A 15,011-nucleotide genomic window follows, 5' to 3' on the forward strand; every position below is an offset into this window, starting at 1 on the left:
CCCCAGAGAAGAGTCACGAAAAACATTGGATGCTAAGTTTATCCTTATATTATGTACCTTGTCTGTGATATAAATTTTTAACAGTGGTAAAGTAGGAGTAATGTGCTATGATTCACCACTTCAGATTACAAATTTTCCATGATATCTTTCAATCGTCATAAATGTAATTATGCTTGACAGTAAAACACGTCATAAACTGTTGTTGTTTAATGTATTAGGGACACTGTAATTAGGTGCACAATCCCAACTGTGATCGTACAATGAAGTGACTACATATTCACATACATATGCAAAAGGATTATTTGCTGACGGTTTGGAATTATCGACACCATAAAATATGTCCTATTCGAGCGCACTCTATTCCTAATCAACGGTAATCCAGTGAACTACTTCTTTGCAACGGGGACACATTAGAGAGCAATGCCTAAGAAAAGTTGGCAGTGTTGTCAGGTCTAAAAAATGAAAAATTGTTGCATCTAAAAGGAGGGTAACCTCATTCTGCGTACCACCAGGGTTGATAGAATTGTAATATGTAATAAGGCAAACAGTAAAATCGCAGTAAAAATGTTTAGTTTTAAAAGTAATTCCATTAAATATTCATATATACTTATGCTTAATTTATTTAAAAACGAGTATTATTTTATATAGTACATAAATAATCGATGAGAAATAAAGAGCGTATTCTGTATTATAATAGCTGTGCCCAACAGATATGTCTCTTCAGACAATGTTTGTAAGTGTGTAGGTATATGGCATGAACTCACTTATGGATAAAAACGGTTTTTGTGGTCAAGGTGAAATGAAAAAATTAATAAATAAATAGAATTTTTACCATAAATATAAGGTAAAATTTTAGTAGTACAGAGGTTACTTTCATTACGGACACAAAACTTTCTGGAATGAAATAGTTTTCAACGAAAAACTTTAATTTATGGCAAACAAGTTTTTCTTCATTTGCGTCAGAATCTGCACAAACTGCATTCCGAATTCTGTACCGATGACAGTACTGTAAACGGACAAACTTTTCAACATAAAATATCCTCTAGTATGTAATTTGTGAGCGATCTATTACTGTTTTTGTTTTACGTTTATCACAAAAATACTGTCGATAAAATTTAGTTCTGCTGATGTTGCCATTCAAATCTAGCAGTGCTAGCGATTTTTTTCGCCGACAAAAGTGTTAAAAACCAGTATTTACTTTTTGCAAGAGATTTTCGCATAAAGTCATTTTAGCCACAGAAGGAGCTATGACGGCAAGAAGGATACGTTCTACATTTACGTAAGAATAATTTTCTGCTAAAATGAGTAATGCAAATGAGAATTGCATACTTCTTGACACTTATCAGTGTTTCTCAGTTCACGGTTTTTTATGCGTACCATATTTTCAACGTATATATATTTATATTTTCAGGATATACTAGTTATCTGGTTTAGTTTATTACAATAAAAATATAACGAAGATTGTTATTTGTATAAAGTCACTTATATAAGATGTTATAAATATATTAAGATATTTGAGAATCACAACGGAACATGTTCTTCTTCGTCTTTCGTCATTATCGTACTTATTTTGCACAGCCACGTCTTCTTTTGAAGATGAATTTACGTACGGACCATGGTACAGTCAAACATTGCGTAATTTTTCTGATGAACTGTGTGGACTCTAGTAAAATGACCTGCTCAAATAATCAGTAAATCACTTCGACGTGTATCTACATCTACGAGTCTGAATAGGACAAAGTTCACCTATCGTTAGATATAGGAACGCTCTTAGAAAATATGGTAATAATTATGAACATATGAAATACTCACATACATAACAATTATTATACACTGACATTATATTATTGTATTAAACTAGTACTTTTGACGATAATAAAAATAAGTAAAATTACTTTTGAAAATTATTTATTACATATAATGCCACGTAAAAATTTCGCTTCGTACAGCATTAGAATAATAAGAATACAGACGTTATCCAACAAAGGTTGTAAATTTTCCACGTTACGGTTATAAGAGTTCTAGCATGATGAAGTTTATATATTTGCATTGGTGGGATTTAAAATTTATCGTATGATTAGCCAATAGGTTTCTATCATATTCCGTAAACTAACCTGTACAATTATTAAATTCTAACAAATTTGTATGTATATATAAGAAATGAATGTATCATGAAACTTCTGAAATGTGTTTCTAAAAAATACGTTGTACAATATCTACATGATTATTTAAAATAAATAATGTAGCAAGATAAAAAATTATTACACGATTCAATTTGAAAGAATTCGTGAAATGCTAGCACTACGACATACTTGAATGAAACGTCCGTCAGATGTTAGGTACTGTTAGTGAAAGTTACCATGCTTTTCCATTAATTGCATTTATTCTGACGTTCTAAGTTTCTCCTCGCGTGCACGACAGCAATTAGCTGTACATACTTACAAGTGTAAGAATGTCAATACATATGACATATCTATCCTTGTCACGTGATAAAAAAAGGTACGGCAATCCTTCCTATAGACTACTATAGAGTATAGAGTATAGAATATAGAATATAGAACATCACTATATTATTTCTTAGATCTAATCACCGACTAATGACAGAGTATCATGTGAATACAGCATATTGTTGTCTTCATTACTGTTCTAAGTCTCTAAGTCAATAATTTTATATTTCCCTCTTTTTATTTACGCGCTTGTTTGTCCCACCAAGAATCTACGGTCGTTCCAGCAGTCTTTACGAACGTCCTTCTCACTGAGAAGTTCTCAGTTCACGACGAACCAGCGAAGTGCGGCATGCGAGTTGGTTGCTTTACCGTATTCCCAATAATAGTACAATATTTGTATTAATAATAAAGGTGTTTTTTTTCGTCACGAAGCTTTAAAGTGAAATCTTTGGTGAGAAGTTTCGAGTAACAAATCAGGATGGTGTCGGATGTAGCAAGTTTCTTCAATGGTAAAACTATTTTTATGACCGGCGGTTCTGGTTTCGTCGGAATATGCCTGATCGAAAAACTATTGCGGTCTTGCCCCGATTTAAAGAATATTTATGTATTATTACGACCGAAAAAGGGGAAGCAGATAGAGGAGCGGCTGGAAGAACTTAAAACTAATTCGGTACGATAGAAAAATGTCTCAAATGCTGTTCTTAGTGTAACTTTAAAAAACTTGGAAGTTGCGATATCCTTCGCATTAATTTGCATCCTTAATGTTTGTTTTGAAGAATGTATGGATTTCGGCACCAATGTTATTATTGATTTTTGACAATATTTTTGCTTTAAATACCCTTCCTAAAATATACCACGATTTTTGTTTTTGTCATTTTTTATCGAGCAAGATATTTGTTAGGTGGTCGTATTTTCAGTTTCAACGAGTACGGACAGAAATAATAATTATTTTAATGTTTTCTTGGCGTGTATTCACTTTACGCTTACTAAAGCGATTAGTAGGGTTTTGCCACGTGAAGAATCTATCATCGGTCAATGACACTTCGATACGAAATGGAATTTCATTTTCGTTAAAAAAAAAATTCATTTACAATTATAAAGTTATTATATCCATGTTATTTTAAGCTGGTTTGAATGTTTACTTGACCTTCTTAATGTTTCAAAGATGCAAATTAACTAAAACACATGTATTTTAAGAGTTGATATTTCATTGTTTGGCTTTACAATTTTAGGTATTTAATAAAATGAAAGAAGAAAACAAATCAGATCTGTTGAAGAAATTAATACCTGTTGCTGGTGATGTGGGAGAAGATAATCTGGGATTGTCGCCTGCAGACAAGTTGACCTTGATCGATACAGTTCAAGTTGTTTTTCATTCTGCAGCATCATTGGATTTTGAAGCAGATTTAAAAATTGCTGCTAATATCAATTTATTGGGTACACGTAGAGTTGCTAAGCTTTGTCAAAAAATAAAAAACCTCAAGGTGAACTACTTTATATACGTTAAAGAATTTTTCCTGGTACATTTAATGAAACCAGTTATGTTAAATAACAGAATTGAAACTGCGGAATAATTCAGTTTTGTTTACAATTTAGGCAATGGTACACGTTTCTAGTGCCTATGTCAGTGCTTACATGATAGAAGTAGAGGAACGCATATATCCTGCTCCATGTGATGTGGAGAATTTGCTCACACTAGTGAATAAATTAGATGGCGCTGCTTTAAATATAGAAGGAGAAAAACTAATGAATAACCATCCAAATTTTTATACATTTACAAAACATTTGGCTGAACATGAAATTAAACATGCATCCATTCCAGCTGCTATTGTGCGTCCTTCAATGAGTATGTACATTACATACAAAAATATATCTATATTGCTCAATGCTTTCTCTCAGACTTAAGGTAACGGTATGCAAATGTATGGTATATCTATTACTCATTATCATAATTTGTACTTACAGTAACAGGAGCATGGAAAGAACCACTCCCTGGATGGACAGTATCAAAAAATGGTCCACACGGATTTTTGATGGGTGCTAGCAAAGGTGTCATACGAAGGTTGCCAATAGAAAAAAATTTAATTTCTGATTATATTCCAGTAGATATTGTTGTAAACTGTCTTATTACTGCAGCCTATGTAGTCAACAGAGATGGGTAAAAAGAACTTTTATCATTGAAATAAAAGTTTAATTAATATTTACTGTCGCAATATATTAATAATATATATGTATATATATTTCTATTATAGTGCAACAGAGCCAAAAGTATTTCATTGTACATCCAGTACAACTAACCCTTTCAAATGGTTACAAGTGGAGTCAAAACTTAATAGTTATTTACATAGATTTCCATTACGAAATGCAGTGTGGTATCCATATTTGAAAATGATGCCTTCGATATTTATGTTCAGACTCTCAGCATTCTTCGTACATTTCATCCCTGGGTACATTTTGGATGGAATTACTAAGTTAGCAGGAGGAAGACCAATGTATGTCGTAAATTAAGATTTAATAGTGTTGCAGGGTTCTGCAATTCACGCACAGAACAAAATTGGCAAAAAATTTATGTTTTCAGATTAATAAAACTGCACACGAATGTCAACAACTCTCTGGATCGTTTGAGACCATTTATCTTTACCGAATGGAAGTTTCACAGTCCTCGTTTGACTGAGTTACATAAATCTCTGTCAGAGGATGATAAACAGATATTCGATCTAGATATTAAGCCATTAGACTGGGAAGAATATTTTGTAAACTTAACACAAGGAGTCAGAACATATCTAAGCAATGAATCTCCAAAAACGTTACAAAAAGCACGTTCCAAAGATAAAATGTGAGTTATTGTGAATATATGTTACTAACAAAATTGCAAACACGTAATTTTGTTATTTATACATTATTATACTTTTCAGGTTAAAGTATGCACATATAGGCTTACAAGCTACACTGTTGGGACTTATTGGGTGGTTGGTGAAATCTCTGTTTGCCACTACTTGGGCCACGACGGGTCTCGTTGTCCTACTTACTTACTTCATTTTCGACCAACTGTAAAAGTTATGAACAGAACATACTAATCTGAAGGCATGGAACATACTGGAAGAGATTTCCATTTCTGAACACGCGTGAAACGTCCAGCATATATTTATATTAATATGGAATGAAATGAAATGAATGCACTGCGGGTGGGATGAAATTTATACATTTTCATACATTTTCATCAAGTACCGTTATATTCTAATGGTGTTGGGACGTAAAATGATTAAAGTATTATGCTAGAACACTTACTATTCTAAATCATTTTAATACCTAACTATTCTTTGTACCAGAAACATATAAATACAACATGTATATAGCCGAAGATAAAGATTGAATAATACATATATATCGTTACTTTTACATCAGATTAACAAACTATGTAACTTTGTACATGAAAAAATGAGATTATTTTATTTTGCAACAAAATAATTATTCTTTTTGCAGATCTGACAATTTCGACATAATTTTTAAATCTTGTTATAATTTGTATACATTTATTTCTACTTCTTTTGTAAATCACATCAAAAACCATTGTAAAAACATTAGTAAACACTTTTTTAAATACATTCCATTTTATTTCTTATAAGTATCTATTGTTTAATTTAATCTTATTGACAATCCTGATAGTAATATATAGCTTGAAGTATGTAAAATTAACTATTGATATTGTAAAGGTAGTTAATTAAAACAAAAGCATCCCATTTGTAGGTTTTAAAATCAGTAAATTTCGAACAGATAAGGAAAAACTGTAGAAAATATTTGAATGTTTACACCAAGAAAAAGTAAACAATATTATTTTCTACTTAATATAGATATAAGATAAATACAATTTATTGTAAATGCATCGTTAATGGACATTTTATTAATGTTACTTTTTACATGTTCTTGTTTTATTCGTTTTTATATCTTGCCTTGCATTTGTATATTTGTAACAGATAAATTCAGAATAGATGTAGCTTCATAAATAGTCTATCAAATCTACCTTTTGGCTGGCGGCTTACAATTTCCCTTGCGGGAATGCCTTACCGTATGAGCCATCTCGTATCCTCAGGATTCTGGGAATCGGGTGACGTCACGGCGTGCGAGCGAGAGCGGTAGAGCGAGCCGTGGTATCGGTGCTCTCCGTTGGTGTTGACACGTGCCGAGGAACTTCAGGGGTCTATGGGGGGAGATGTGCGAGCGAGAGAGTATGGTAGAGTGTGCCGCGGTATCGGTGCTCTCCGTCGGTCCAACGCGCTAGTGGGAGGTCGCAAGGAGAAGGTCGTTCAAGCCGGCAAAAACAATTCAACAGGAACAAACCTGCGTACGCCCAATACATAACGGCGTTAGCTTCCTCACTTTCTCGTGAGCCGTCGCGGAGGGTGGGCGCGTGTCTCAACTCGTCCTTTCTCTTGTTACTAACCTATTGTTTGTTGCAGACATTCGACAACCATCAATTTATTTACTGTGCATATTGTTGTGTCCCCTCTCTTGTTACTAATCCCTTGTATGTTACAGATGTTCGAGAACCATTGGCTTCGATATTTATCTTCTTATGTACTGTGATTCATTTACTGTGATTTATTTACTGTGATTTCTATACTGTGATTTATTTACTGTGCATATTATTAATCTATTTACTGTGCATATTGTTGTGTCCCCTCTCTTGTTACTAATCCCTTGTATGTTACAGATGTTCGAGAACCATTGGCTTCGATATTTATCTTCTTATGTACTGTGATTTATTTACTGTGATTTATTTACTGTGCATATTATGTATTCTATGTGTATTGTATAATGAAAAATATTTTTCCAAACAGTTATTCCATCGAAAGAAGACATCGATCAACGTCTACATCTTCAAAGCGTGCGTCTACCACTGCGTTAAGTTACTGTAAGTTAAACTTAAATCATAATTCGATATTCATTGTTATATTCATATTCATCATCACATCGTTTATTATTAATTTTAGTCTATCTATTAATAGACTTAAATTGTGATCAGCCATTGTGCATACCAAGTTATTATTAATTCATTTTGCTCGTTGATTTCTCTACACAGACTTGGGGTATGGGCAGTGGGTCTGTACCTATTATGGTACGGGCAGTGGGCCTGTGCACTAAGACTGTTTGCCGATCCCTCTGGTTTCTATTGAGAAGCCAGATATCGGACGTGTTTAGTCTTTGCCTGGTAAGTAGGATTTGGAGTAAAGGCTCGTGCGCGCCTGGGTACAACGTACCCGCCTACGGAGTAGTCGGGAGTCTGCTCCGTAAAAGGACTCTGTTTTACAGGGGATCTCGCTTGCACTACCATACTTGGTCATGACCTGTGCTCGGGTCTGGTACGTAGGTGACCAGCCCAAAGGGCCTGGAAAGTGAGAGATGGATTCGGGTTTGCGAGGTTGCGCCCGTCTTTCCTATTTTCTTAAACCAGGTTCTGGCGACAACACTTTCATCGCGATACTTGTTCATACTGTAGTTTAACGTGGTTCATCGTAGAATTAATTTTTGGCTTGGTATATTAGGTGCGTAAACGAAATGATCGATGGAACTTTTTCCATTCCGTCTATCTCTTTCGTTTGAGTATTAGCGACTACATTGCGTTAAATTTGTTATTTCGTATTACTAGCATTAATTCGTATTAATTAGAATATTAAGATAATATTAGTTCTAAGCTGAAGAACGAAGACAACCGACGAGGGAACTTAGTTTTTTATAGGTTTAGGCTCAAGAAAGAAGTCATCCGCCGAGGGATTTTAGTATCGGTAGTATTATATAGTTAAGATTTAAGTAATTTATAAGGTTTATTGTGAAAGGTGGGTAGATGTAGAACTTGTGATTCCATCTACTTGCCTTGGGCCTCCACTCGCAGCAACCTCCTCGTGGTGAGGCCTGGGCAATCTGTATTATCATCGGTTAAGTACTGTAAACTGATGACAATACCGAGCTAATGGCTGCGAACTTCGAATCTATCTCATAAAACCACGTTCTATATTACATCGAACTAGGATTATTTTATCCAGAACTAGATCAGGAAGTTGCAAGTTTAGATCCACTTTCTACTACCAGGTGATTACCATAAAAATAAAACAATGTTTCAAATTATGGTAGCCACCTGGTGACGGAAATTGGAACTAATTCTTAAACTTTTCCAAACAGCACGGGAACTGCAAAATTGATAAGTGGCGCCACCGGGCTGCGGTATCCAAAACTAGATGAAAAAGTTTCAGACTTAGTTCTACTTTCCGCCTCCAGGTGACTATCATAATTTAACACATTTCACGATTTCGCAGTTTTCCCGTGCATTATCAGATTCAAACTTCGCGCGAAATTTAACGATAAATTTCTGTTTGACATGACTTTAACTAAATTCTGCAATTGTTATTATTTACTTTTCAGATTGAAAAAATTACAAGATGTAGAATTTACAATAGTATTTTTATAAATTCAATAACAGTCGGCTTAAATATTATTCAGACTTATAAAATGGTATAATTAATTCATCGCAAATAATTCCCTTCTCTGTAACTTGCAAATCTTCCGTATGATCCCCAAAGCTTCATAAACTTTTCCTAAGTTGTTTACTGAAATTTCCATTTCTGTCGTCATACGATAGATATCTGTAATAAATTGCAGTATTCCTCTGCCACGCAATAACCGCAGCTACAATGGTGATTGCTGCAGATGTATCTTTTAAACAGAAGCATTGGATATTTTTATTTCCATTTATTTGGATATTTTAATACTCCGTTTGTGCTAATAATATTCAAAATTCATGCTTTATTGATAACATCGGGTATTACACTAAAATTGAAAAGGGGCTCTAGAGCCCCCGAAGCATGTGACAGAAAATTACATACATTGGATGTCAGGTCGGTTCTATATCTGGTCTCTAGGGGAACTATTACAGAATGAGGGTAAAGAAGTCCTAAGTTTCACATTTATATAATATTTTAGACTCCACTATAAAATCAATATAGCAATCCTTACGAAAAGATGCATTTATAAAAGCTGGAGAAAAAAGTATGAATTTTTTAATTTAACAATCAAACTACACATCTTCACTTAACGCACTCTAAGGAAGCTAATACCGAAATTTGATCAGTTTCTCCAAATGACTGATACGACTGAAAGTTATAATATTTTAATTACAAAAGAAAATGTTTGAGAGTTCAATATCTATATTTTTAAACGTTCTCCGACGACATTCAGTGATAAATACGTAATACATTCTTACTTTCGAAATGTACCCCAACAGGTTGAACTTCCGAAATGCTAAAGCACGACAAGGACTTACATTCATTCAAGGCCGAACAATGAGATCCCTAGGCATTTGGTTGACCTGGATTCGTATGCATGGAATAAGAACTTTCTTTTATGCGAAACACGTGACTGCATTCATTTCAATATTGAGACAGTAACGAATAAAAATGACTGCACTCATTGAGTCTTAAATTTCTTGGAAAATAGTAGATTATCCTAGAAAATATTGTGCAGCTTTAAGTCACATTGTTTTCTGTTAATATACTTTTGTACAGCACTAAACAAACTCCCGCGTAAAATGACAAGATCATAAATTAGGATACAGTGTACTTTGATGATGGGAATTAATTATTGTTGCTCTTATAACTTAACAGTTTGGCTATCAGAACAGTTTTTGAGGGTTTATTAGTATAATCATATATTCGTTATAGTTCATTCTTGCGTCAAACTTTAACGAAATTTATTCCATTCAACATTTTAATAAAACCATTAATATATAATTTCAAGTCGAAACTTGAATAAACCGTATGAACTAACATCTCGAAACACATAACACTTTCTGAGACCTTTTAATAGCTTCGACAAAGTTCATGCTATTTGTCACGTATCATTTTCGGACGATTTTGTAATCTTGTAACGATTTCGAGGTAGTCACGAAATTAATTAATATTCGTTGCTTATTTTGCGTATTAAGTTTTTTTTTGTTCCGGGGATCGCCCATGATTACGTAGACTCCGAACGGTTTTGCATGTTCGTCTCTTTTTCGAAATATCTTTTTCATCCTTCGACTATTTTCGGTGTCGTTGCAAAACGAAGGTTATACTAATAAGGATCGGGGATCAAAAAATAGAATAAGATTCACCTTGTTCATTGTCGTGCCTTTTGCTTTATTAAGATATGAAACTACGTTAGCAGTCACAAAATGATCGATGAAAATTCTGTGAATGCAGAATAGAAGTTTTATCGTTAATTTTGCTTTTGATTACAACAATTTGAGAATTACTTTGATATAAATCGTTGAAGTTTATTACAATTGATTTTCTCCCATTTAACCCTTGTGTAGGCAACCGGGTATCCGGGTACCCAAGTACCCATTTCTAAATTTCCTTTCACAATTTTTTATGTTCTTGTCTAAAACAGCATTTGGTATATTATAGAAAGGGAAAACTAAGAGTATCGAAAAAGTATGAAAGTAAAATTATCCATGTTTATCAAATCTGTCAGAATACGAGTATTCCGATTGCTCAATATCCGTGAACATTTTGGTTGCCTACACAAGGGTTAACTTGAATTTCGGTTTAATTTAGTGTCAAGGCGCAGTAAAGTTTTCCGAACCGTATCAACGAGGACTAAGTACGAGACATTAATACATTGATCATTCCCACAATCTAACTTCTTCGCCAAAGTATGGAATTAACCCAATAATCTAACCCCAACTTATTAGTTGGGTCTGTACTAACATACAGTCGATACCTAGTTGACATTTAACATTGTAATTATCACTTTTCACAGAGAATAGTAATAAAGTTGAAGTCTGTACGGCAACACATTTACCTTTGCTATAATGTACGATTCAAAAACACGAAAAATTATTGTTTCAATATTTCGTAGAATTTATAAATTTTTTTGACCTTACAATCAGACAGATTTTATTTACGAGTGAAATAGTTGTAATAAATTTATTTGCAAATCAAGATCAAATGGGACCACGTGTTTGCGTCAACTTTTCGTTTTATTACTTTAGCATTGTCAACTCATCACTACTTAGTATTTCGAACTTTAACACTGATTAAACACGTGAAATATGGATCGCACGAATACTTTTACGAGTAACTGTATCAATCTTCGGCACCTGCAAGGTTCTTTTTTGTGTTGTCACGACACAGTGTCCACCGCTACAGGTATATATGGATCCCTGAATTTGGTAATTGTGTATACTGTACTGTAGATTTACGAACCTTCACTTTTGCTACAATTCGTCTGTCTTTTCGTAACGTTACAACACAGGAATATTCTTTTTTTTTTTGTTAATTCTTTTTCTGTTAGCCACAACCCTGACTGCGAATGTACTGATTGGCGCAGGGAAAGTGTCCTCATCGTTTTATAGCTCTATTTTCCTCGGTTATGATTGACTGACATATCATTGAGACGTTCGTGTAATTATTAGAAATTGTTTTTAAAATGCGGATTTCAAGAATATACGACAACGAAGAAATATATTACCCAAAATCTTCCTACAATCAAGATGGACAATTTTTTTTTGACATTATCTACGAATTTTAAAAATTATTAGGTGAAATGGAAAGTTCTTGGGTTTTCTACAAAATGCACTATAACGTCCTATTAAATAATTCAGTTATAATTATATCTTTGTATATTTCATCCGTTCACTATTTTATTTTAAGCTTCCGGGTTTTTTTTATGTATGTAAACATCAGTTGAAAACAGCAGGTAATAAAACGCATATTCGTCAGACTTTCCTTAATGAGTTTGGGAAATCACTGTTGATCGACACTTCTGACACACAAAAAAGTATGGAGATGGTGTCAACAACGTTGGAATTTACATATCCAATGTGATTAAGGACTATCATCTGGAGATTCTAGTTATAGACGCTGCGTCACGTTTTTGGCAATACAAACAATCCGAACATTGTTCGAAATAAATTCTTTCAAATAATCATTTCTTATTTTCATTTGAAATAAAGTTTGCCCAGGTCTTCTTTACAGAACGTCAAGACAATGACCCGCCCTTCGAACGCATCTTGCGTCTTATTGCAGTGTCCCCCCCCCCATCTATTTATACGGTGAAAAATATCCACCTGCTTGTCGATGAACGATAACGAAATGATTCAGAAGAAATTTTATTTTATTTATCAGTCTTTTGATTTCATAAATGTTACCCTTACAATAACATCAGCTCCTTTTAGATCTACCGCATAATTAACACAATGAAAAACCTCAGGTGCAATTACATAACAAGAAAAATTACTGAAAGAAGCCATGTTTTTTAATATAATATCTAACCCAAATACGCTCCTCAGAAATAGTAACATAAAAGACCCTCGGGTGATATTTCATTTTTTTCTTTACACTGCACTTAATTTTATTATTAACTTATTATACTGTATTTCATAAAAAGTTAGTTACATTTCTTAACTTATTCCTTACATTTTTCAATTATTACATATATAAATAGCATTTTTATCTCAAATTACAAGAACCACTTATACCCACAGTATAGGTCAGTGACAGTATTGCCCATAAAATTATAGAAACGAAAATTCTATACTCAATGATATCTTTACATATCGAATAATCATGACAAAATTTTACAATATAAATGTAATTCTTACAAAATAAAAACATGTGCATAAAAAGCACTATGTTATAACTTATTATCACCAGAGTATTTAATGTATTTTATAAGTGAACAGTATTCGGGTGAAATATCACCCAAGGAACTTTTTTGTTACTTTCTTTTTTACAACATTCTTGTTATAATAAAAACGTTAACTACTTGTGTTTTACATACATCAATATCTTAGACAAATTCATCAAGTTATAATATACTTAGAAAGAAATCAAGCATATTACAGTTGGAAATAGAAAATGGGTGAATTTCACCCTAGGAGCGTATAAGGGTTGAACAAACGATCTAAAAAAAAAAAAAAATGATATAGATGGTTCGATTTCTCATTCAAAAACATACAATTTAAAAAAAAAAGAAAAATTGACACAGATCCGATTAGTCCTTTAGAAGAAAATTGAATGTCCAGATGTACCAGTTTGGTCCCACTTTGCGTCGGTATGGTGACAGTAACCGAACACGCAAGAGTGAGTAAGATAGCGACCCAAGCAAGGACAATGACTCCCGGCAGCAGCACATCTTGGTGCCTCGCCGCGAGCGGCGTCGTCGGCCTAGCCGCCATGGACAAGTATAAAAATGACCGGCCACGACGGGGATAAAGTGTTCGCCGTACGCGCATAGACGGTCAGTTCGTGTCTGGGTTACCATCGTTATGGTTCGCTGAAGGGACACGCAACAACAACGCAACACTTTTCAATCGCGGTGCCTGTTGTCCCCACGCTAGCCAGTTCTACGTCCAGTCCGTCCTGAAACCGTGTTGATCACCTTGGCCGGGACGAGAAGAAACGGTGGCGTTGCCCGGTCTCGAAGTCGCTGCAACACCACGTGAAATCCGGTATAATCCCCGTTTTCGCGATCATACACGGATCATCCTTTCAGACGTTTATTTTGCTCGCGGATCGGTGGCCAGAGGGTGTCTAGTACGTTTCTAGCGAAGTGAGATTAGAAGGACGATACTACGTTGGTGGTGTCTTTGGTGGTTGCGCGGGAACGTTTTGTCGAATCGGTTGGGTTGATAGGTATGTATAATTGGAACACGAATTGCTTATTGGTGTTGTAGTTCTATCGTTATCTTGGTTTGTGATCACTAGACTGAGGTGTGTGTGCATTTATAGGAAATTTATGTAGCCAGTAAAATACAGATTTTAATGGGATTTAGTGGTGCAGTAAATCTTTGATGAGTGGTCGAAGGATCTTCGGCATTGAATATTAAATATTTTATAAACTAGTGGCTATATGCGGCTGAAACAAATGTTATTGGCTTGTGAATTATGAGCTCTGTCACTGGGCTAGAGCATAGTAAACGTCGGCGTTATATCTGGGGAGGTCTTCTTGTCAGTGCTTGAGGAGCCTGAGGACAATGATCGAGGAGTTACTGTATTTATATATTACTATCAACGTAAGAAGACACTTAGTGTAGAATAAACTTCTATATGATTTTCATGTTTATCCATTAATGTCTAGAGTTTTGAATTTGTATAAATATCTGTAGTTGAGTGACCGTGATTGAGGTATCAGTGAATGGTGATACGGAAGGGAAAGGGAATGGACTGTTTGAAATGATGGTAATGTTTGTTTATGGTGGACTGTCGGTAAAATGAATGATTTCGGTGCTAGTAATGGACAGTGAACGAAAGTAGAGCGTAATGAAGGGGTGGTGAATTGAACAGGAATATAACAATCGGTGAAAAGAAAAGCATTTTAAAAGAAAAATGATTGTTATATTAATACCAGAGTGTCCGCAACAGTGTACAATAATGTGACAGGTTAACGATATTAGTAACGGGAGATTTTTAATGATTTTTATTAAAGGCACCAGTCGTTTTGACTGCTTTAATAGTTCTAGTGTTAAGTCTATATGTATAATATTTTATACATATACGGTTAATGGTGTTGTTGAGTAACGTTATTCGC

At 34.2% G+C, this 15,011-nt stretch overlaps 1 protein-coding gene across 1 annotated transcript; it reads left to right on the plus strand.

The window, feature by feature from the left end:
* Positions 1-2,784: 2,784 nt before the first annotated feature.
* Positions 2,785-5,803, plus strand: LOC107188374 (putative fatty acyl-CoA reductase CG8306). Its single transcript, XM_015576652.1, has 7 exons — positions 2,785-3,117; positions 3,680-3,931; positions 4,044-4,293; positions 4,413-4,605; positions 4,700-4,939; positions 5,026-5,283; positions 5,363-5,803. Exons 1-7 carry the CDS (start codon positions 2,926-2,928, stop codon positions 5,499-5,501), a joined length of 1,524 nt encoding a protein of 507 aa, XP_015432138.1. The 5' UTR covers positions 2,785-2,925; the 3' UTR covers positions 5,502-5,803.
* Positions 5,804-15,011: the final 9,208 nt, after the last annotated feature.

This window comes from Dufourea novaeangliae, unplaced genomic scaffold (assembly GCF_001272555.1).
Source record: "Dufourea novaeangliae isolate 0120121106 unplaced genomic scaffold, ASM127255v1 scaffold124, whole genome shotgun sequence".
In the NCBI taxonomy this organism is placed as follows: domain Eukaryota; kingdom Metazoa; phylum Arthropoda; class Insecta; order Hymenoptera; family Halictidae; genus Dufourea; species Dufourea novaeangliae.

Excerpts from the sequence above, each read along its gene's own strand:
- LOC107188374 (XM_015576652.1), top strand. The coding sequence starts at position 2,926 with ATGGTGTCGGATGTAGCAAGTTTCTTCAATGGTAAAACTATTTTTATG. Across the intron at positions 3,118-3,679 it reads AAGAACTTAAAACTAATTCG|GTATTTAATAAAATGAAAGA; the intron begins GTACGATAGAAA and ends TTACAATTTTAG. Across the intron at positions 4,606-4,699 it reads TATGTAGTCAACAGAGATGG|TGCAACAGAGCCAAAAGTAT; the intron begins GTAAAAAGAACT and ends TTTCTATTATAG.